The following is a 25,319-nucleotide window of genomic DNA, read 5'->3' on the forward strand; positions in this document are numbered from 1 at the left end:
TATAAACACAAGATCATATTTTGCTTTTCTATGAAAAATTGAGAGCCTTCTCTGAACCATAAAAGTGTCTTTCTCCAAAATGTATTCAAATCAGGCATATTGAAAACTGTTTTGTGTTCATGTTGTGAGGTTTTTTAGGGGACGGCACAGAAACCCTCAGCACTAGTTAGTGCCTTATGTTCTAAAGGAGGAAACCGAAGCCAAGGACCTGCAGGGGGCTAGTGACAGTGCACGGGCTGGTTCCGCTCAAGTCACATGACTCGGCAGCCAGTGAGTAGGTCTGGGTAGCAGTAGGCATGGATGGACACGCCCTCCATAGGCTTTCAGACCTTCTTCAAGGCCAAAGGGAAGGCCTTCATGGAGATACAATTATGTGAAACACCCCAGAATTTTTTCACAAACTTTCCTGCCTATAAACGACAGGTCCTACCACTGGAAGGCTCCCTCCAGGACAAAACCACCCTTTCCTTCAGGGATGTGACCTGCTGTGCTTTCGTTGACTGTCATGCAGCCGCTAGACATGTCACTTCCTAGCTCTCCATTCGGGTCTGTGTCAGGATTTAAAAAAAGCTAAAAGCAGCCGGGCGTGGTGGCTCATGCGTGTAATCCCAGCATTTTGGGAGGCTGAGGCTGGCGGGTCATTGGAGATCAGGAGTTTGAGACCAGTCTGACCAACATGGTGAAACCCTGTCTCTACTAAAAATACAAAAAAAAAAAAAAAAAAAAAAATTAGCTGGGCGTGGTGGCGCAGGCCTGCAGTCCCAGCTACTCGGGAGGCTTAGGCAGGAGAATCACTTGAACCCAGGAGGCGGAGGTTGCAGTGAGCCGAGATCGTGTCATTGCACTCCAGCCGGGGCAACAAGAGACTGCGTCTCGAAAGAAAGAAAGGAAGGAAGGAAAGAAGGGAAAGAGGAAAGAAAGAAAGAAGAAAGAAGAAAGAAAGAAAGAAAAGAAAGCCAGCAAGCTAAAATAGCTTATTTTTGTTTTAAAAGTAGGCTTTTATTGTTCACAAGTAAGAATTAAAAAAAAAAAAAGCTTGGCCTTAGGAGGAATCCTATCTGCATAGGCCTCTGAGAGGCAGCGTTACCCGGAGGGAAACTGACTGCACCAGAGCCAGGCACTTAGAGATTCAAGGTAAGCTAGAATTAATGGTTAACAGCTGACAGGTGAAAGTGTGGTTAAATGCAGCTTTGGCTAGCAGGCACATTGCGTGACTGCTAAGGCACACAGGCAAAATCAAGTTCTACAGCTATCTCTGTGTATGTCACTTGTTTGAATACGAAATAAAATTAAAAAAATAAATTCAATGTATTGAGAAAGCAAGCAATTCTCTCAAGGTATATTTCTGACATACTAAGATTTTAACAGACTTTCACAAATACGCTGTACTGAGAGATGATGTTACATAACATTGAGAACTAGCATGAGTAAATATTAAAGTTAAGTGACCATTTCCTACACAAGCTCATTCAGAGAAGGATGAAGACCATTTTGGAAGAAGAAAACACCCTTATTAAGAATTGCAGCAAATAAGCAAACAAGGTCTTTTCAGGTACAGTTTCAGAACTTATTATTTAACATTCCTCTCAAGCAAATATGCCTTGAAATGCTTTTTTTAAATCACAAGAATTTAAAAACACTTTACAATAGAGAATGATTGATTTTTAAAATGTGTCTGATTTAGCTTCCTAGAGATGTTCCGCTGATATCCATAACTGGTTTGAGAGGAAATGTGGAACAACAGAAGAGTAACAGTGTCTACTCAGTAACAAGTGTTTTACGAGTTAAAAAGACATCCAAATGCAATACTGAAAAATCGGAAGTCTTGATTTGTCTCACTGATGACTCCGTTTTTCCTAGAGCAGTCTGTTGAATGCTTAGTGGGGATAAATAGATTTATAGGTGACCAAGACAATCTATTAATGTATTAGCCACAGATTTTTTTTAATAGAAAATTTTCTAAGTAGGAAATCATTCATAGCTCTTTGAAAGATATAGGGAGAGGCCTCAAGAAAAAAGAAAGGAAAAAAATTGGGAAAGGAAACAAAGATGAAAAATTGGGGTGGGGGGAGCGGTCAGATGGTGGCCTTGAGAAGGGTCTGATCATAGCAAGCAGCGGGGCCGGCGGGGAAGGAGGGAGGAGAGGAGAGGGCTGCTCTCCTGTGGGTTCTGGCTTCTGCAGAGCTGTAAGAGTTGAATGCTACACACACAGCCACACGAAGGAATGCTCCAGGATTGGGAAAGATAAAATTCAACATTATAATGAGAACCCTGTGAACACTATTGAATTAACTATTCCCCTCTCTCTCTATTTCTTGTAAATCTTAGTGTCAGTAAGCTAATTATAAATTTACATTTTATGTTCTAAAAACATGCATCTTTTTCTCATTGTAGGATGATTTTCTTATATCAAATGGTACAGTTCATTTTATTTACTTCAGTTTCTGGCGGTAAGTAGAGTGTTATCTTAACTATGGGCTGGGAGAGGGAAATCACACTACAGTCTCAATCTCCACATGTGGGAGAATCCCACACCATTTATGCCGGGGAAGGAAATAAAATGTTTTTATTAACTTCCTGCCTGAGGCTCCAGAGGTTTTCAAAGCAGGGTAGGAATTGAGGTGAAAAAATTGTTTGTACTGGTAGGAATCTCTGTCTATATATATACCATATCTACATCCATGCCTACATACATCATTCATTTAAATGATATTTAAAAGCAATATTAAAAAGAAGAAATCTTGATTTGCCTCGCTAATTAATTGGTTTTTCATAAAGCAGTCAGTTCAATGGCACATACACACACACATAAAATAGGAATTTTGTACTGAAAAATGTTATGTAAATATTCATACATAGTTTATGCATTTCAATAATTTAACTACCCTGTTAATCTCCACCCTATGTCACACCTGCTAAATTTGTTTATAAATTACTTAGCCAATATTAAGTAGGGTATATCAGTACAAGTATTGCTTAGTTCCATGACCATTCTTTATTTAAAATGAAAGCTGACGCATTCCTTTAGAAAAATAGCTTATGTATACACGTTATACTTAATTTCTGATACTGTCGCTAGCATTTTAAGCACAGTAAATTCTTTTTGCTGGCCTATGTGAAAAAAGGCAAATCTAGGTGAAGATATTAAAAATAAATTCCACTTAATATATTAAATTACACAGCTCATAATTTCAGTTTTCTCTGTGACAAGACTACTGCTCAGGTTATAATATTCCTTTGTTGTAATTATCTGGAAATTGTATTGTTATTTCATTGGTAAATATGTTAGCGCTAAATAATTTGATATATTTTGAACACTGGACCTAATAACTGCATAAACGATTGACCCTGAATCACGGGTTCCACATCCATGGATTCAAACAACCTTGGAGTGAAATATTTTTAAAAAATTGTCTCTGTACTCAACATGTGCAGAGTTTTTTCTTGTCATTATTCCCTAAACAACACAGTATAACAACAATTTCCATAGCATTCACATTGTACTAGGTATTATAAGTAATCTCGAGATGACTTAAAGTACACAGGAGGCTGTGAGTAGTTTATATGTAAATACTATGCCATTTTCTATCAGGGACTTGAGCGTTCATGGATTTTGGTATCTGCAGGAGGTCTTGCAGCCAATCCCCCCCAGATATCAAGGAATGATAGTGTACATATATAGGTCCTTTATACACGCATGTGGAACATTTACAAATACTGACCACACACAAGCCTCTGAAACAAGTCTCAACAAATTTTAAGGGGTTAAAATTATACTGATCGTGTTATTCGATCACCGTTAATGGGAGCTAAAATAATAATAAAAAGGGAATTGAAAATCTCCAAATGTTTGAAAATTGAGTGTCCCTTTTTAGATTAATATGAATCAGAGATGAAATCACAAGGGTAATTGGAAAATGAATTGTAGAATAATGAAAATACAGTGTATCAAAACTTTGAGATTTAACTGAATCAGTGTTGAGATCAAATGTATAGATTTACATGTATACATTAGAATACAGAAAAGGTAAAAATTAATGATATAAGACAACAAGTAGAGAATAGCAACTTAAATGCCAAGAAACTAGAAGGCAGAAAGAATAAATCGCAGAAATTAATTAAATGGAAGACACACATATTTGAGAGGTCAACATAATCCCTTTCCAACCCATTTTTATAAGGTCAGGGTAATCTTGACACCAAAATCTGATAGGAAAATTCTGAGGAAAAAAAAATTTCACAGGCCTTTTATCTTATGAACATATGTACAAATATTCTAAACAAAATATTATCCAACTTAATCCAGTAGAATGTTAAAAAAAATTAAAGGATGATTACATTGTGATATTGTGAAAAAGTTGGGTTTATTCCAGGAATGAAAAGTTGATTTAACATTCAAAAATCAATAGATGTGTGACTTTGGGGTACATACCAAGAAAAAAAAAAAAGGGAAAGCAGGAACTCACACAGATATACTTGTACACCCATCTTCATAGCAGCATTATTCACACTAACCCAAAAGTGGAAGCAGCCCATGTGTTTTTCGACAGGCGACTGGATAAACAAAGTGTGGTACATACATACAAAGGAATATTACTCAGCCCTAAAAAGAAAGGAAATTCTGACACATGCTATGACATGGATAAACCTTGAAGACATTACGCTAAGTGAAATAAGCCAGTCACAAAAGAACAAATACTGTGGGATCCCACTGATATGAGGCACCTAGGGTAGTCAATTTCATCAAGACAGAAATTAGAACAGAGGTTGTCAGGGGCTGAGGGGTCAGGGAAGGGGTGAGAGTTGGTGTTTAATGGGCACAGAGCATCAGCTGGGGAAGCTGAAAAGTTCTGGAGGCGGATGGTGCTGACGGTTGCACAGCAATGTAAATGCACTTAGTGCCACAGAACTGTACACTCAAAATGGCTACATGGCACATGGTATGTGATCTGTCATAATAGAAAATAAAAATAATTTTAAATGTTAATATGTGCCGAAAAATGCTTGCTAAAATTCTGTTAATGATCAAAACTCTAAGTAAACTGGAAATGGAAGAGAACTTTCATCAGCTATTAAACGGTATTTTAAACAAGAGCAAACAAAAATCCAAACCAAAAATCTTCAAGAAACATAATACGTAATAGTGGAATATTGAAAGCTTTCCCAAGGGAGTGAGAATAAGACAAGAATACGTCCCATTATTTCCATTTATTCTTATATGGAGGTACTCGTTGGTGCAGTAAGGAAGGGAAATAAAAGGAAAACAATTAGGAGGAGCACAAGCTCTCGTTTTTCACAGATGATATGATTGTGTACCTAGAAAAATCCAAAATTAACCATCACATAAATCATTTGAGCCAATTAATTAAATTAGTAAGAAGTCTGCATACAACATCAACATACAACAGCAAGCACTTGCTCGTTTGCAAAAACAGATTAACTAGTTTTTACTGACACTAGAAGCTGCGTGTGTTCCACATCCATGGATTCAAACAACCTTGAAGTGAAATGTTTTTTAAAAAATTGTATCTGTACTCAACGTGTGCAGAGTTTTTTTCCAAAAATTTTTTCCAAAAATTTTTAAACGTTTATATGTTTAGGGGGTGTAAGTGCAGATTTCTTACACACATATATTATGCAGTGGTGAAGTGCCGGCTTTTAGTGTACCCATCACCCAAGTAGTGAAAACAGCCTCCAACAGGTAATTTTTCAACGCTCACCCCACTCCCATCCTCCCACCTAGTGGCATATTGAAAATCAATTTGTCTTGTAAAATTAAATAATCCAATTAGGAGGGGAATATAGTCTAAGAAAATTAGTGCATGGTGGACACACACACAGAACACGTGTGTGCGCATGTGCACACACAGAGAGAGAGAGAGAGAGAGAGAGAAACTGGGTCTTGCTCTGTTGCCCAGGCTGGATTGCAGTGGTACAATCACAGCTCACTGCAGCCTCAAACTCCCAGGCTCAGGAGATCCTCCTACCTCAGCCTCCCGAGTAGCTGGGATTACAGGTGGAAACCACCATGCCCAGCTAGTATTTTTTTTGTGTATTTTTTATAGAGACAGGGTCTTGCCATATTGCCCAGGCTGGTCTTGAACTCCTTAGCTTAAGCAATCTGCCTACCTTAGCCTCCCAAAGTGCTGGGATTACAAGCATGAGCCACTGCGCCCACTCCACATTATTAAATATAGAACACTGATTTGATTCATCAGTTAATATTCTTCTTAAAAGTAGTATTTTAATGTAGCAAGATTGCTTTCCACCAGAAGGTGTGGTTTCCATGGTGGGGATTCCAAATTATTCTCAGTGGGGTGAGGATGTGTGTTACCACACCCCCGAGCCATCAGATGCTATCAGAAAGTCATCACTCTGGAGTCTTTGTTTCAAATAAGCACAGGGTTTGGACAAAGAGACGCAATTAGGAAAGGAAAAAGCAGAAGGCTCATTCCAGACCTGGATGAGATCCCGAAAAGCAGCAGCTTTTGCCAGTAAAGATCCTTGAAATGATTCAATTACCCTCAAAGCACTCCTTGTCTCCAAGACAATCACTCAAAAGCACAATTCCATTGAAGCCGACGTACCATTCTGTGATTTTCATTTCCACCTGAGGCTGTTCATTCAACAAACTCACATAAAAGTGTTCATTGCCTTGATTTCCAAATTCAGGTGTATTTCCTGGTAAGTAAAGCTACTTGCCTTGCCTTTATGAGATTACTACCTAATTAGATGTACGCCCAGTAAAATCCAAAATAACCCATGCCATGTATTACATCCCAGAATGTGTGACTCAGTTGTTCAAGGACACCTACTTTGAAGGAGGGGACATTACTACGGTTTTCACACCAAGCGCCAAGTACTGCCAGGTCGTCTGCACTTACCACCCAAGATGTCTGCTCTTCACTTTCACGGCGGAATCGCCACCTGAGGATCCCACCCAATGGTAAACCCTTATGTTTCCACATCGAGGAGACAGATTTTTAAGGGGAGATTTGCTATTGTTAACACACTTCCATCTACCATTTTATAACATTTAACATTAACAACTGGAAGATTAATTGTCTTTCAGGTGAAATATTATTACAGAAAGAAGTGATGGTGTTCAGGCAATTTAGAAGAGAATAAATGTGCCTCCAAGTGTAGACTTTCCAGCCTCTCTTACAGTCTCATATTAATGGCATGTTTCTTCTGTTTGTCTCAACTTTTATGCTTCTTAAACATTTCACACTTTGCTTTTCTATCGATTATTAATTTTTGTGGTGCTTTAAACTGGAACTTCTCCCAACTATTTTATTGGAAAAAATTAAATATTTAAAAAGATAATTTGAAAAAATAGTACAGTACAATGATCCCTTGCCACCACCAAAACTGCAATCTTTGCTATATTCGTATAGCAATATACAATATACAATATTAATACAATATAAAATACCTATTTTTTTTTTTTTTAGACAGAGTCTTGCTCTGTCGCCCAGGCTGGCGTGCAACTGCGTGATCTCGGCTCACTGCAAGCTCCGCCTCCCAGGTTCACACCATTCTCCTGCCTCAGCCTCCTGAGTAGCTGGGACTACAGGCGCCCGCCACCACGTCCGGCTAATTTTTTGTATTTTTAGTAGAGACGGGGTTTCACCGTGTTAGCCAGGATGGTCTCAATCTCCTGGCCTCGTGATTTGCCCGCCTCGGCCTCCCAAAGTGCTGGGATTACAGGCGTGAGCCACCGTGCCCGGCCACAATACCTATATTTGTATACATGCTTAACCATTTGAAAGAATTTTAAAACATGCCACTTTACCCCTAAATACTTAAACACGCATTATCCTACACAAAAGACATATGAAATTTAACAAGAATTCCTGTATATTATTTCAGTTTTCCCTCAAATGTAATTTATAGTGATTAACCAGAATCTTACTAAGAGTCACTGACTGCACTGGGTGGTTTGTCAGGTTTAAAACATTTTAAACAGTCCGCCAACCATTTGTGTTCCCATCCTGAGCTTGGAAATTTAATAGTAAGCCTTTCTGTAGAATTCAGTTTTCAACATCTTTGTGTATTATTGCTACATTCACAGGCATTTATACAGCACCCGGAGCTTATAAAATTTACTATTCCAGAACCTAGAACAGGGATTTGCAAATGTCTTCTTAATAACGCAGAGTAAATATGTTAGGCTTTGTGGGCAAAACCCACAGTAAAGCCAATTATAAGTATTTATGTCACCACTTAAAATGTAACCATTTGAAGATATAAAAATCATTTTGTATAGCTAACAGGCTAAACAGAAACACACAGATTTTTGGTTGCATTTTACCAACAGGACCTAGTTCACCCATTCCTGTTTGTTCCTATTAGGAAGGAGTATTACATGTAGTCTCTTAAGTGTACGGATGTTGAAGTGAAAAACAAACTCAGAATCTTGCTAAGAAAATCTTTGTGTTGGCATGAGATAAAGTAGTTTGTTTCCTTCTCTTTGGCTGTGTGCTGACTTTTAAGACCCATTATTTTAAAAACATAAATTCCTATTCAGTAATATATACTTTTAAAAAAACAGGTTTACTTGTGTCCTGAAAGACAGTGTTACAGAAACATTGCCGAGGGTGAACAGGACAGCAGCGATTTCTGGGTATTCCTTCAAGCAGTGCTCACACCAAATAAGCGGTAAGATACGTTGTTAGAATCAACAAATACTAGCTGTGATGTATGCATATCGTCACATCGGATGTGGTCTTAAGGCTATGAAATAAAACACTGCTATGTGGAAATAAACCCCCTTAACGAAGTTCTTTCAGTGTAGAGTATAAACTAGCATGCATGCATGCCTGCTCTCCAACACACTGGAAAAACTTCTGTACCTCATAGAAAGACATACCTTACTATCTCACTGCCCATCATTTATTTATGTTCTTTCTACTTCCCAGCCTAAAATCTTAAATGAAAGTCTTTTTTTTTTTGATACAGGGTCTCACTGTGTTGTCCAGGCTGGAGTGCAGTGGTGCAATCACAGCTCACTGCAGCCTCAACCTACTGGGTTCAAGCCATCCTCCTGCCTTAGCCTCTGGAGTAGCTGGGACCAGAGGCATGCACCACCATTCCCAGCTAATTTGTTCATTTTTCCTAGAGACAGGGTCTCACTGTATTGCCCAGGCTGGTCTCAGACTCCTGGCCTCAAGTGATCTGCCCGCCTCCGCCTTCCAGAGTGCCGGGATTCCATGGTGCCCAGTCAAAATTCTTTATTAAACGTATTAATCCAAATCGAAAGGAGCAAATATAAAGGTTGAAGTGACACTTGTCTTAATATTGAATAGATACTTGAATCAGTTAATTAGTGAAATAATCAGTGCAGTTAGGGAGAAGAGAGGCTAGATCAGAAAATCAAAATGTGAATTTACAAGTCTAAAATTGTTACAATGGAAGAAGGATATTGGCATTCTTTTACTGCCTCCATTCAACAATAAGAATTTTGGAGATTAACATAACAAAAGACTTCTGAGGAAAGATTGGGGAAAAAGTTAAAAGGGTGAGTCAGGAGGGACAGTTGCATAGGTCATTGCCCCTGGAATCTGGAAGGTACTCATGTCTTCTGCTTTTATATCCAGCTTGCAACAAAGACATTTATGTGGACCTAGACATGAAGGGCATAAACTATAACAGCTCAGTTGCCAAGAGTGCTCAAGAATGCCAAGAAAGATGCACGGATGATGTCCACTGCCACTTTTTCACGTATGCCACAAGGCAGTTTCCCAGCCTGGAGCATCGGTGAGTGAGCCCCAGGGCTTCGAGTGGCCAATGAAAAACAGAATCGTGATTTACTAAAAAGCTTTTGCCATGAACTTTATGCCAGAATTTATTTTGAACCCCTAAAAGACATTTCTATAAAAGTACTCCTAGTTTTTTTCATGAAAAATACACTTAAAGCCTAATTTGGATGCATTTCATTTATGGTAAGGAGTCTATCTTTTAATAACACTGTCAGAAAAATATATACAGTTAGCTAATTTCAAAAGCGCTACACTTTTAAATTGGCACTTTTGAAACAGCTGCAATTGCTATGATTGTCAGTGCCCTTCCCAGTCTAAAAAATGTTACAGTCTAACAGAATAAAAATAAAAACCTACTCCTCTCTCTCTAAATAACAGTTCCTTACCTAAGACAAAATACTCATGTAAAAAGTTTTATCCTGGGCCATACTGGATTTTGAAATATTTCAAGGATAAATCTATTGCATAAGGATTTAAAAATTATCTGATCTCTAATAACCAAATCTGTGTTCTCATCTTTAAAAATTTGCTAGGGAAATAGATTATTAATTTGTATATTCAGAAATATTTGAGATGATTTAGATTTTCATAGTAAACTGCATTTATCTGGAATCAACAGAAAAGTGAAAAACATTCAAATTACTAACACTTGTGTTTTAACATTGGATTTTAACATTCTGCTCCCCACATTCACAAAGAGGAGTAAACAGAAAGCAAACAAAGCATCAACGAGTTATTTCAAAACCAGCAGTGGTTAAAAACACACACATGCCAAACCCCTAAATTAGTCATTTGACTTGCAAGGCTTGTCTTTAGCTCAGCTCAGACGACAGCTTTTATGTCTAAGACTTAACAATGTGAATTGCAAGACAAGAAAGTGGAGGTTTCTAAGCAAGATAACGTTAAGTCATTAAAAGTAAGAAGGACTTAGCCAGGCGCAGTGGCTCACACCTGTAATCCCAGCACTTTGGGAGGCCGAGGCGGGCAGATCACCTGAGGTCAGGAGTTTGACACCAGCCTGACCAATATGGTGAAACCCCATCTCTACTAAAAAAGAATACAAAAATGAGCCGGGTGTGGTGGGCACCTGTAATCCCAGCTACTTGGGAGGTTGAGACAGGAGAATTGCTTGAACCCGGGAGGCGGAGGTTGCAATGAACCAAGATCGCGCCATTGCACTCCAGCCTGGGTGACAGAGCGAGACTCCATCTCAAAAAAAAAAAAAAAAAAAAAAAATGAGAAGGGCTTGAGAAGTCATTCATTCATGCACTCTCCTTCATGTGGTGACTCTCTCAAGCTGTCATTGTACTGAAGAAGAAATAAAGTTACACAATTCACAGGTGCTTAGCAACACTGCTGGGACCATGCCCAGCCATTCAGCCTGCCAGATGGATGCCTCGGGGTCTCGCAGGTCCTCTTTCCAAAGGGGACTTTCTTATCATCTCATATTTTTTCCTCCTTGTAGTTGGAAGAATAAGACACTTTTCCTTTTTCTTTTTATTCAGTAACATTTGTCTACTGAAGCACACCCAAACAGGGACACCAACCAGAATAACGAAGCTCGATAAAGTGGTGTCTGGATTTTCACTGAAATCCTGCGCACTTTCTAATCTGGGTAACTATTGACTTCTTGATGACGTAGTTCAACCATTAAACATGCTGATGATTACAATAGATCTCACTCAGGATACCAGCTTATGCTCGCGATGAAATGGACCCAAAGATCTTCACCTTCTTCATGTGATAGATTTCATCACGTCCTATACAGCTAGATCCTCTATTTAAATTTCAAGTTTAAAACAATCATGTCATTTTCTTCTAAATAAGAAAAAATTAAAAGATCTTGGGATACACTTACATGTTTTAATATGGAATTTACACATACTGTGACTGGAGTTTTCCTCATCGCTGATGAATTGAGTTCCTAACATGGTTCTTCTGTTGTGCAGCTTGTATTAGGGACATTTTCCCTAACACGGTGTTTGCAGACAGCAACATCGACAGTGTCATGGCTCCTGATGCCTTTGTCTGTCGCCGAATCTGCACTCATCATCCCAGCTGCTTGTTTTTTACCTTCTTTTCCCAGGAATGGCCCAAAGAATCTCAAAGGTAAGGAATTAACAAGTAAGGATAACTTGTTATCTTTTAAAAATAGCGGATCAAAATCCATCATTAAAAATTCCAAGTAACTAAAAATTTACTCTAAATGTCAGTATAGGATAAAAGTTGCAAAGAATTTCTAGCCCTTCTCCCTTTCTATTCCCCACCTACTTACCACAAACCCAACATTACCGAGGACTCTTTTTTTTTTTTTTTTTTTTTTTGAGATGGAGTCTCACTCTGCTGCCCAGGCTGGAGTACAGTGGCATGATTTCAGCTCACTGCAACCTTCGCCTCCCGGGTTCAAGCGATTCTCCTGCCTCAGCCTCCTGAGTAGCTGGGATTACAGGCATGGGCCACCACACCCGGCTAATTTTTTTTGTATTTTTAGTAGAGACGGGGTTTCACCATGTTGGCCAGGCTGGTCTCGAACTCCTGACTTCAGGCGATCTGCCTGCCTTGGCCTCCCAAAGTGCTGAGATTACAGGGTTGAGCCACTGCGCCCGGCCAATAAATTTTAAAATAAATATTACTTTACCTAAATAAATTTTAGATACAGGTACAGTTGTGTTACATGGATATATTGTGTAGTGGTGAAGTCTGGGCTTTCAGTGTAGCCAAATAGTATACATTATTCCCATTAGATAATTTCTCCTGCGTCATCCTCCTCTATCCTCCCAACTCTCTGAGTCTCCAGTAGCTTTCATTCCACTGTCTCTGTGCCTATGTACACTTTATTTAGCTCCCACTTATAAGTGAGAATATGCAATATTTGACTTTCTGTTTCTGAGTTGTTTCACTTGAGATAATAGCCTCCAGTTCTATCCATGTTGCTGCAAAAGACATGATTTTATGATTTTTTTATGGCTAAGTAACATTCTACAGTATATTCTATACACCACATTTTCTTTATCCATTCATTTGCTGATAGACTCTTAGGTTGATCCATATCTTTGTTATTGGGAATAGTGCTGCAGTAAACATGTGAGTGTAGGTATCTTTGTGATATAATGATTTTTTTTCTTTCTCTTCCTTTGGATAGGTACCCAGTAGTGGGATTGCTGGAGGTCTCCACCTTGGCAAAGGGAGAGTTGTCTAGTTCTAAATAAAATGAAGAGATTCCATTTCCATTTCATGACCACTAAAAGACCATTCAGTCCAATGCTTTGTTTAAAATAATTGAACCAGGAACAGAAAGAGCTGAAAATGTCGGTGAAATGTCAAACCCAAAGTGGAGAGAGAGAGGTGGAAATGAATGTCTCCATCAAGTGGGTTAGGGTGGTGGTGGAGGGAGGTTTGAGAATTGAGTTCCTGTTTCCTTACCAATGGAAATTAATGTAGGACATCAGAAACAGCATGGAAAATTTCTTTGATTATCAAAAGGACACTAGCTAAGGTTGCTGTCCCTCTTTATTTATTTATTTAAGACAGGGTCTTGCTCTGTCACTCAGATTTGGGTGCACTGTGTGTGATCTCAGCCCACTGCAGCCTCCACTTCCTAGGCTCAAGCAATCCACCCGTCTCATCCTCCCAAGTTGCTGGAACCACAGATGTGCACCACCACCCCCAGCTAATGTTTGTTTTTTTGTAGAGACCGGGTTTCGCCATGTTGTCCAGACTGGTCTAGAACTCCTGGTCTCAAGCAATTCACCTGCCTTGGCTTCTCACAGTGCAGGGATTAACAACCCTAAGCCACCATGCCCAGCTTGCTATTCCTCGTTGACAACATTCACTTAAACAAGCAAACAAATATCCATAAAATTAAGTCAACTTTAAAACCTAGCTTGTATATATCTCCGAATTGGAACTCTCGGAGCCCTCAGCACTTGCTTGATTGGCCTCCTGTTGATGAAAAGGTGTCCTCCAGACAATTCAGCCAACGGGAGCCCTGTGTGCCTTGCCTGTCACATGAGCCTCACTTTCCACCGAGTGAGGCTGCAATTTCAGAAGCGCCGGGTCTGTCACATGAAAATATATCTGTTACCATCACTTACTAAACAAATTTAGTAGGATTTGTTTGGGGCTTATTATATATCAGGCATTGTTCTGAAGACTGGGGATACCATTTATTGAACTAAATAGATAAAAACTTTGCCTATTGGACCAGAGTGGAAATGAGAGAGAAGTGACCAGATCATATGTTATCAGAAGAGAGCAATAAGATTTGCTGATGGATTGGACCACGGATTGTGAAGGAGTCAGTGATAGCACCAAGACTTTTGGCCCAAGGAACAGGAAAGACGGAAATGCCGATGACAGAGATGTGGAAGATTTTGCAAGCAGCAGAGTGTAGGAGAAGCAATGCCCGTGGCACATCTAGGGGAAAGGGTTGAATTGGCAACTGGAAATAGAAGTCAAATTGGAGAGAGGTTTATGTGTAGATCTGTATTTAGGTGTCACCAATATACAGCTGATACTTTTTAAAAATCTAGTGAAATTATCAAAGGGTTAAATGCAGAGAGGGAAGAAAGTAGGTCCAAAGATTGAGCCTTGGGACATTGGAAGTTCAGAAATAAGAAAGATGCCATTGTCACTTGTAATTTTGTTAGTCACTGCTCTTTTTGTCTTATTCCCTTACTGACCAATTCCTAGAATAACACATTTGATCTTTAATACAGAATGTGATAGGAACGTGGCTTCTGTAAGCCCAAACTTGGGAATTTAAATTTAAATTTATTAAAATTAAATAAAACTGGCTAGGCACAGTGGCTCACGCCTGTAATCCCAGCACTTTGGGAGGCCAAGGTGGTGAATCACGAGGTCAGGAGTTCGAGACCATCCTGGCCAACATGGTGAAACCCCGTCTCTACTAAAAATACAAAAATTAGCCAGGTGTGGTGGTACGTGCCTGTAATCCCAGCTACTCAGGAGGCTGAGGCAGGAGAATCACTTGAACCCAGGAGGCAGAGGTTGCAGTGAGCTGAGATCATGACACTGCACTCCAGCCTGGGTAACAAGAGAAAGACTCTGTCTCAAAAAAAAAAAAAATTAAATAAAACTAAAAATTCACCTCCCAGCTGTATTAGCCACATTTCAAGTGCCCGATAGCCACATGTGGTTGGCGGTTACTGTATGGGATGGCGCAGACATAGACTATTTCCATCACTGCAGAAAGATCTATGGACAGCCTTGCTCTAGACTGTGATTTTGTCTGCTTAGGAAATGTCACTCTTTTCCAGGAAGATGCTTCCAAGCTGTGGAGTCAAGGATGGACTTCACGCATCTCCTTATAAACCTGTTGCAACCCTGGATAGGTTTCTAGGTAGCATGAAGACTCTTGAATCTTTATGATAGGCTGGGAGTGTTGAAAGGAGGGAAATGAAAAGGGGAGATACTAGGAAGACTGACACTAGAGCAAGCTCAGAAAATGTTTACGGAGCCAGGTGATTTAGTTAGAAAATTTGTCTGCAACCTGAGGGTCATGGAGTGTGACTCCGTGGTTTATGAGTGTGACTCCGTGGTTTATGAGTGTGACTCTGTGGTTTATGAGTGTGAGTCTGTGGTTTATGAAGAGTACTTTCAAAATAGGAAAATCTTCACAATGAAGTATCAGCATGAGCTGACTTTACTTTCTCTAGGTGCTGTAAAAATGTTTTTATGTGTTCGATATGATATATTTCTACTTCCCTTTTGTTTTTGTTAGAAATCTTTGTCTCCTTAAAACCTCTGAGAGTGGATTGCCCAGTACACGCATTAAAAAGAGCAAAGCTCTTTCTGGTTTCAGTCTACAAAGCTGCAGGCACAGCATCCCAGGTAAACTGAGAGTTCTGCATTCTGGCTGAGAGTGTCCAGCCCCGAGGAGGCTGATGCATCCTGAGGGAGGGTCTCGCTCTGACATGTGGTCTGCTGTCTAGTGTTCTGCCATTCTTCGTTTTACCATGACACTGATTTCTTGGGAGAAGAACTGGATATTGTTGCCGTGAAAGGTCACGAGGCCTGCCAGAAACTGTGCACTGATGCCGTCCGCTGCCAGTTTTTTACCTACACCCCAGCTCAAGCAGCTTGCCACGAAGGGAAGTAAGCCGTATGAAGGGTTATGCAGATACCCTTGTCCCGTCTGCCTGTGAGGTGCATTATGTTTATACCATTTTGTTTCCAACTACAGGGGCAAGTGTTACTTAAAGCTTTCTTCAAACGGATCTCCAACTAAAATACTTCACGGGAGAGGAGGCATCTCTGGATACACATTAAGGTTGTGTAAAATGGATAATGGTGAGTATAATGTCACTTAAAAAAATATAGCTGAAGGAATTATTCCATACTGAATCTATCACAACCAAGACTGTCAGTTATAGCCACAGAGGGGAGAACATTCATGAAATAACAAATTCTGCAATTTTCTATTATATTCACTCCTATCACTCGAGCTGACCACGTTTTAAAGGTAAATATTGGGGCTTGACTAAACTGTACATTGCCTAATATTAACTAAATATATGTTTTAATTTGACACATTTATACACATGGCATTTCTGTTTTCTTTCTTTGTTTTTTTTTTGAGATAGAGTCTCACTCTGTTGCCCAGGCTGCAGTGCAGTGATGTGGTCAGTGTTCACTGCAGCCTCTGGCTTGACCTCCTGGACTCCAACAATCCTCCCACCTTAGCTCCCTGAGTAGCTGGGGCTACAGGCGGGCACCACAACACCCGGCTAACTTTTTGTAGAGATGGGGTCTTGCCATGTTGCCCAGGCTGGTCTTGAACTCCTGGGCTCAAGCAATCCTCCTGCTTTGGCCTCCCAAATTTCTGGGATTACAGGCTTGAGCCACTGCACCCAGCCACAATGAGACCCAGACTCTGTTATCAAGGCCAGTAATCTTTCCTATTATCCTTCGTAAGGGAAATATCGATCAGCACTTTGGTTAGTCAAATTAGTAATTTTCTTCTAAAAATTGTGTATCTATTCAAGAAACACTGGAGCACCTCCTCTTTAGGGGTCTTTAGTCATATTCCATGCAGGGTTCTGGAGACTTCGGAATTGGCAAAGGTTAAGGTAAAACTTTACTAATAACAATGAGTGTGGTAGGGTGGAAATAAGAGTGTTTAGATTACACAAGACCTATAATAACATAGAAGTTACGAGAAAGATCCGACCAGCAGTGTTTCCATCCCAGTGACCAATTTCTGAGCACAGTCGCAAGTGATGGTTTGTAGGCAAACAGAATTGTTCCAAGGGACAAAATCCCCAACAGCAAAGAACACACCACAAACACTCCTGCCCGAATTACCATAGGAACTTAGGATGGCTTTACTATATATTGATTTACATAAAGCTGCATGTTCTTAGACTGTTTATTGCTAAATGTCCAATATTACAATACACTATAAGATGCAACTGAGATTTAATGAATAAAATGAAAGTGGTAATCCTGCTTTGTAATAGTTTTAGAAGCACAAACCTTTTGTGTCAGATTATCTGCTGTACTGAGAAGGCGAATCAATCCTTAATTTCTGAGAACTTGTTATGTAGAACATAAAGATGTTATATTGCCTCCAACACTGATATCCTAACTAGCAAACTATGCCTTCCTAGAGTTTAGAGGTGCTCCGATGAAAATCTTTGGATGGCTCAAGACTTCTTAAAATGCAAGTCGATTAAGTCGTATCTCATACATTCTGTTTTCCTCACAATAAATTTCCCTAAGACAAGAAGAAGCATTCAGCACCATTCTATTGTCTTTCTTCTACTTCTAAGCATTAGAAGGGACGCTTAGCAAATGTCGCTGTTAAGTAATGTTGACATGGTTTAAAAAATGGGAATGAGTACGTATACCTCAATACATTGCAGATTGCATTTTCCCCCTTCTTTCTTCATTATGGCTTTCTCTGTTGGATTTACAGACTCTGGCCTGTAGCAGTTACAGAATATACCAGGTATAGATTGATAACTACAGGAGAAAATGTAAGATAAAGGAAAATAAAGTCTTACGTCTTTTCAGTGCACCTTCGGAGGGAGTGAATTAGATAACTAGGTTTTTACTGCACTGTATTTCATGAAATAACCCCCTAATGTGAAAGGGAATAGCTACGTGAGATATTTATGGTGCCTTGTCTGTCACTTGTCTACAATGTAACTTTCTTTTCTTTTGAGACAGAGTCTCGCTCTGTCACCCAGGCTGGAGTGCAGTGGCGCAATCTCGGCTCACTGCAAGCTCTGCCTCCCGGGTTCACGCCATTCTCCTGCCTCAACCTCTCCGAGTAGCTGGGACTACAGGCACCCGCCACCACACCCGGCTAATTTTTTGTATTTTTAGCAGAGACGGGGTTTCACTGTGTTAGCCAGGATGGTCTCGATCTCCTGACCTCGTGAACCGCCCCCCTCTGCCTCCCAAAGTGCTGGGATTACAGGCGTGAGCCACCGTGCCCGGCCAATGTAACTTAACTTTCTGAAGACAGATAGCAGCACCATTAAAATAAACATTTCTTAACACAAAATATGATTCTAAACACATATTTTCAGCATTTCGTTTAAACTGAGAAACAACATAGGATGAACCTTAAGGCCTCTCACCTGTACCTTGAGTTATTTCTAACATACCTTAGTTACTACTTACCTATTAATTTTCATAAAATTTACCTTTATGACGCTTCCCACCTTGCAAACTATAAAGGCTTCCCAGAAATTCCAGAGTAGAGGGCCCTCCAAAATGAATGTTCGCCCTACCAGCTCTAAAATGAGAGCCTCTGTTCAGGCTTCCGAAGTCACATCGTGCTCGTTCTCACCTCAGTTGCTGTTAGCTGCGGTTTCCTTCTGAACGCCTTCTCTCATCTTCTCCTCCTATTTGAAATCCGCCCCAGAATTATACACTCATTTTCCTACCAAGGAAAAAAAGGCCTAGAAAGGTTGTTTTTACACCCACAAAACTAGTGGATGGACCTTCTAGGATCCAGCTTCTCACAGTGATCCTTCTGTTAACTTAGAGCCCTCCCTTAGCTCGGGACACGGAGCCTGAGCACCTGAGCCTGGTTACTCTAAGTGTGATCTGGGCACAGCACATTGGGCTCACCTGGGAGCTTGTTAGAAAGGATTTCAGGACCCACACAGACGTTACTGAGTCAGAATCTGCATTTTAAAAGCTACACAGGCCACCCACAGGCACATAAAAGTTTGAGTCGCATAGGTGTGTGCGTGTGTGTGTGCGTGTGTGTGTGTGCACGTGTGTGTGTGTGTCTAGAATACTGCTGTCTACGAACACCTGACTCCCATCCATCTGTGTTCCATGGCTCCAAATGGGAGTGCGGGTTCTTGTGTCGGGCATCCAGTACGTAGAAACAGAGGGAACTGTCCTGTCTAGGCAGCCACAGGAGAAAAGAAACACAGGGATGAGCCTGAATCAAAGTCCCTGAAAAGTACCAAGGACCCCAGAGAATCCCAAACTGTCAACAAGGCCAAAGGTCAGAGGAAGCTCGCAGCAGATCAGTCTTACTTTGGACGTGGATGGAGCAGGAGTGACTGGGATCATGGTCAGCAGAGTCACGGGGACAGGGCAGGAACTGGACAATGGCTGCAGCCTGCGGGCAAGGTGCTCGCTTTTCTTTCTAAGAGTAGTTGTCAAACGCCAGCAGGGCTGGTTCAAACACAGATGGCTGAGCTTCCAGGCTGGAGTTTCTCATTCACTGGCTCTGAGGTGGGGCTGAAGAATGTGCATTTCCAACACGTTCCCAGGTGACGCTGTTGGTCTGGGGACTGCACTTGACAACCACTGGTTTAAAAAAACCATTCATGTTATCATTTGAAGGAGGGTAAGACAGCCTTGTAGTACCACACAGGGAGGGCGCATTCTTTGGGGTGTGTAATTACAAGATGACTTAGTCAATTCCATTTTTCACCTGCATGTTTTGCTTTGGCAACTTGATTATAAAGTCTCTGTAACTCAGGGTCATGATAAACTACTGACTTGAGGGAAGGTTTTCTTCGTCTTGTCCCTGAAGGAGCATAATTACTGATGGAAAGGAAGATGCAGGACGCTGCTCATCACGATGCTTCTGTTGCAGAGTGTACCACCAAAATCAAGCCCAGGATCGTTGGAGGAACTGCGTCTGTTCGTGGTGAGTGGCCGTGGCAGGTGACCCTGCACACCACCTCACCCACTCAGAGGCACCTGTGTGGAGGCTCCATCATTGGAAACCAGTGGATATTAACAGCCGCTCACTGTTTCTATGGGTCAGTACCACGGCTGTTTTTATTAGTTCATCTTCTTCACACATTTCTAAAAAATATTACTATCATGTTAGGAAATAAATACTTTAACCAATTAAATTGTCTTATTTGCAAAATTAATTAATTCCTTCAGTGGTAAAAAAGGCAAAAAGGAAGAGCTCCCCATGGTCTCCCAGCATCAGAACAGGTGCAGGTACATGCCTGCTTGACTGCCTGCTATTCTGCTTCCCATTTAACCGCATCCACATCCCCAAGGGCCTTCATGTTATTCCCTGCAAGAGCATACCTCCCTCTGTGCCTCGCTCTGTGCACTGCGCCCGGAACTAAACTCAGAGGATTTACCATTGTCCGAATCAAATTTCTAATATGTGTGTGTGTGTGTGTGTGTGCACGTGTGTGTTTAAATACAGACAGTGGCCAGGTGTGGTGTTTCACGCCTGTAATCTCAGTACTTTGGGTGGCTGAGGTGGGAGGATTGCCCAATGCCAGGAGTCTGAGGTCAGCCTGGGCAACATAGTGAGACCCCGTCTCCAAAAAATATTAAAAAACTAGCCTGGCATGGTGTTTTGTGCGCCTGTAGCACCAGCTGCTCGGAAGGCTGAGGTAGGAGGATCGCTTGAGCCCAAGAGTTCAAGGGTGCAGTGAGTTACTACAGTGCCACTGTGCTCCAGCCTGAGCAACAGAGCGAGACCCTATCTCTAAGTAAATAAATAAAACACAGAACGAGTTCAGTGCGCATCCTCAAATTGGATTCCTTACTTAGGTCACTTTCAGCATTGGCCAAACATAAAGGCTCCAGCTGGGGGTATATATATTCCAGGGAAGTTACGTTGGCCAAACTTTCCGTTTGCTACTTCAGTATCCTCCGAGTTGTTTCCAGACACAGTTTTGTGTGCTTTTTAGTTTTGGTTTTCTTTTTTAATCAACCTGCAGCACACTCATGTTAAACTCAAGAACACATGTGAGGTCAAGAGTCCCCGTTACCTGTCACATATGGGAATGGAGTAGCAGAAAGGCTGCCCGAGTTTCTCAGTGTCACAGCTAGTTACTGGCGAGATTGAGACTGAGTCTAGCGGTCTTCGCGTGTGTATGTGTGTGCGCGTGTGCATGCGTGTGTGCGTGTGCCTGTGTGTGTGTGCTGGAGCATGGAGGGAGTGCTCATTCATTTTTTGTGTATAATGGATTTTCTTTATAGGGTGAATATGTTTTTTATCCTGAAAAATCTTAGGATAAGATCTTAGGATAAGATTTTTTCCACCTAAATGTCCACCATTGGCAGAAAATATTAGTAATAGTTAAACAGTCACACACTTCACAATGTCTGGGAATTATTTTTAGTAAAGGAAATTTCTTTCCCTCTGTTGTTTGCTCCTTAGGGTAGAGTCACCTAAGATTTTGCGTGTCTACAGTGGCATTTTAAATCAATCTGAAATAAAAGAGGACACATCTTTCTTTGAAGTTCAAGAAATAATAATCCATGATCAGTATAAAATGGCAGAAAGCGGGTATGATATTGCCTTGTTGAAACTGGAAACCACAGTGAATTACACAGGTATGGAGAATTTTATCTGGAAAGTTATCTCCAGTGGTGAACTGGAGAAAATGTTTAACGCTACTAGACTTACGGCCTGACCCTGCCAATCTCCCCATGCGTTATCATCATGAAAGGGAGAGGGCCTGGAACGCTAGTCATTCATTCTGTTAAGGCTGACACACTTTCCTGGCTATTGAAACTTATTTTGGGAATGTGGCTGAAGAGATACGTTTTCCTGAGGCTTCTTCAGGTGCATAGAATGACATAATTTCATAATACTTTGGAATAGTAAAGATAATTTCGTCTAAAGATAATTTAGTAAGGACAATTTAGGGATGAAGGATTGAAGGTTAGAACAATTAAGCAACTTGTGCAGGATCAAAAGTGAGTTGGATGAGGAGTTAGCGGCGAGGGTGAGGCTTGTCCCTCTCTCACCCCCTCTTCCCAGCACGTGTGCGATGTGCTGAACCTGAGAGAGGAATATACACAACAACAAGGTAAAACATGAATATAGTAAACAAAGAAAACATAGAAAATGTACAGCGGAAGAAGAGTCTCTTCTGGAAAAGAGGATATATTTTGCATCTCATATTTAAACCATGATTTTTTAAATTCAGATTCTCAGCGACCCATATGCCTGCCTTCGAAAGGAGATAGAAATGTCATATACACTGATTGCTGGGTGACTGGATGGGGGTACAGAAAATTAAGAGGTAAAAATGGTGTTGTTATATGTGCTCCATCCTAGCAATGAAGAACGGAACCTTTTCTGCCCTGTCAAGTCACGTAGCTGAAGCACAAGTCGAGTCACACTACGCAGTTGCAGGAAGCAGATTAATAAAGATGGAGAGACAAAAATCACCCAAGTGAGGCTGGTGCCTCATCTGTTTGATTGGAAATTTTAAATGTGACTAAATCTCTTTAAAGACTAATTATATTTAATGAAGTTTAATGTGAAGCCTAGCACTTTTCAGTTAATGTTCTAGCCTGCTATCCAATTACTTTCTCTGGGAAGACATTCCAGTTAGAGTCATAATTAATTTTTGAACTTAATTAACATTAACAAAATGGTACATGCAATAGTGGGAATAATGTCTTCTTCATACTTGTAATTATAAAAGGTCTGTGAAGTAAATCTAACATTTTTTCCTTCTAGATTTTTATATAGGCATGATTTTTGTTGTTGTTGTTTTGAGATGGAGTCTCGTGCTGCCGCCCAGGCTGGAGTGCAGTGGTGCGATCTCGGCTCACTGTTACCTCTGCCTCCCGGGTTCAAGTGATTCTCTTGCCTCAGCCTCCCGAGTAGCTGGGATTACAGGCGCCCACCACCACCCCAAGATAATTTTTTATATTTTTAGTAGAGACGGGGTTTCAACCTGTTAGCCAGGATGGTCTCAATCTCCTGACCTCGTGATCCGCCCACCTCGGCCTCCCAAAGTGCTGGAATTACAGGCTTGAGCCACCGCACCCGTCCATGATTTTTATTTTAAATATATGTGGCCGGGCACCACCGGTGGCTCACGCCTGTAATCCCAGCACTTTGGGAGGCCAAGATGGGCAGATCACTTGAGATCAGGAGCTCAAGACCGGCCTGGCCAACATGGTGAAACCCCGTCTCTACTAAAAATACAAAAATTAGCTGGGCGTGGTGGTGCATGCCTGTAATTCCTGCTACTCGGGAGGCTGAGGCTGGATAATCACTTGAACTTGGAAGGCGGAGGTAGCAGCGAGCCGAGATTGCACCACTGCACCCCAGCCTGGGTGACAGAAAGAGACTCCATCTCAATTAAAAAAAAAAAATGTATATATGCATATATGTTTATGTGTATTGTATATGGTTATTCTACAAACAAACCAAAAAACTTTTTTTCAGACAAAATACAAAATACTCTCCAGAAAGCCAAGATACCCTTAGTGACCAATGAGGAGTGCCAGAAGAGATACAGAGGACACAAAATAACCCAGAAGATGATCTGCGCCGGCTACAGGGAAGGAGGGAAGGATGCTTGCAAGGTAATGGAGTGTTCTTAGCCAATGGAACATATGCAAATTGTTTTTTTTTTTTTTTTTTGAGACGGATCTCCCACCAGGCTGGATCATGACCACGGCTCACTGCAACCCCCTCGGTTCACTCTCCGAGTACTGCATTTTAAAAAGCAGTCTTCTGCCAATGAGCAGGGAACACAGTGTATTTGTTTGACTTAGACTGAAATCAAAAGCGAGGAGACTGACTGGATGAACGCAAGCACCCAGGTTCTCTGCAGTATATTAAGGGGCCAAGACAACATTTTAGGCAAAATCAGCCTGAGCAAGATGTGCTGAAGATGGGAAGCGTCTGGGTTGATCTGTGCACATTTTCTTGTCTCCCCTCGTTCCTAGGGAGATTCGGGAGGCCCTCTGTCCTGCAAACACAATGAGGTCTGGCATCTGGTCGGCATCACGAGCTGGGGTGAAGGCTGTGCTCAAAGGGAGCGGCCAGGCGTTTACACCAACGTGGTCGAGTACGTGGACTGGATTCTGGAGAAAACTCAAGCAGTGTGAACGGGTTCCCAGGGGCCACTGGAGTCCCTGAAGGACCCAGGATTTGCTGGGAGAGGGTGTTGAGTTCACCGTGCCGGCGTGCTTCCTCCACAGTAACACGCTGAAGGGCCTTGGTGTTTGTAGGAAAATGCTAGAAGAAAACAAACTGTCACAAGTCGTTATGTCCAAAACTCCCGTCCTATGATCATTGCAGTTTGTTTCAGCATCCAGTCTCTTTGTTTTTGATCACGCTTCTATGGAGTCCAAGAATTAGCATAAGGCAATATTTCTGAAGATTACTATATAGGCAGATATACCAGAAAATAACCAAGTAGTGGCAGCAGGATCAGGTAGAAGAACTGCTAAAAGAAGCCACCATAGATTTGTTCGATGAAAGATGAAAACTGGAAGAAAGGAGAACAAAGACAGTCTTCACCATTTTGCAGGAATCTACACTCTGCCTGTGTGAACACATTTCTTTTGTAAAGAAAGAATTTGATTGCATTTAATGGCAGATTTTCAGAATAGTCAGGAATTCTTGTCATTTCCATTTTAAAATATATATTTGAAAAAATCAGCTTGAGTAGACACAAGCTAAGAGTGAATGTGAAGATACCAGAATTTCTGTGTGGAAGAGGATTACAAGCAGCAATTTACCTGGAAGTGGTACCTTAGGAGCAATCCTGAAGATACACTTTCCTGAAGATGATTTGTGATGGATTGTATATTTATTTAAAATATCTTGGTAGGGGAGGCTGATGGAGATAGGGAGGCATGCTCAAACCTCCCTAAGACAGCTGCTGCTGTGACTGTGGGCTCCCAAACAGCTAGACCATATATTTATCTGACAAAAATCACCACAGACTGCATCCATACTACAGAGAAGAAACAATTAGGGCACAAATGGATAGTTACAGTAAAGTCTTCAGCAAGCAGCTGCCTGTATTCTAAGTACTGGGATTTTCTGTTTAGTGCAAATATTTATCTCATTATTGTTGTGATCTAGTCCACTAACCTAGAATTTGAATTGTCACCACATAGCTTTCAATCTGTGCCAACAACTATACAATTCATCAAGTACAAAATTTTTTGTTTTTTGAGACGAAGTCTCACTCTGTTGCCCAAGCTGGAGTGCAGTGGCATGACCTCAGCTCACTGTAACCTCCATTCCTGGGTTCAAGCGATTGTCCTGCCTCAGTCTCCCAAGTAGCTGAGATTACAGGCACATGCCACCATGCCCAGCTA

At 41.0% G+C, this 25,319-nt stretch overlaps 1 protein-coding gene across 1 annotated transcript; it reads left to right on the top strand.

The window, feature by feature from the left end:
• The first annotated feature begins 1,446 nt into the window (after window positions 1-1,446).
• On the top strand, window positions 1,447-25,153 carry F11 (coagulation factor XI). Its single transcript, XM_032149062.1, has 15 exons — window positions 1,447-1,552; window positions 2,395-2,450; window positions 6,784-6,946; window positions 8,555-8,661; window positions 9,600-9,759; window positions 11,267-11,376; window positions 11,711-11,870; window positions 15,505-15,614; window positions 15,716-15,878; window positions 15,967-16,073; window positions 19,855-20,023; window positions 21,397-21,572; window positions 22,172-22,267; window positions 23,428-23,567; window positions 23,934-25,153. The coding sequence occupies exons 2-15, from the start codon at window positions 2,396-2,398 to the stop codon at window positions 24,093-24,095; spliced, it is 1,878 nt and encodes a 625-aa protein (XP_032004953.1). The 5' UTR covers window positions 1,447-1,552; window position 2,395; the 3' UTR covers window positions 24,096-25,153.
• The last annotated feature ends 166 nt before the right edge of the window (window positions 25,154-25,319 follow it).

This window comes from Hylobates moloch, unplaced genomic scaffold (assembly GCF_009828535.3).
Source record: "Hylobates moloch isolate HMO894 unplaced genomic scaffold, HMol_V3 SCAFFOLD_3, whole genome shotgun sequence".
Lineage (NCBI taxonomy): Eukaryota > Metazoa > Chordata > Mammalia > Primates > Hylobatidae > Hylobates > Hylobates moloch.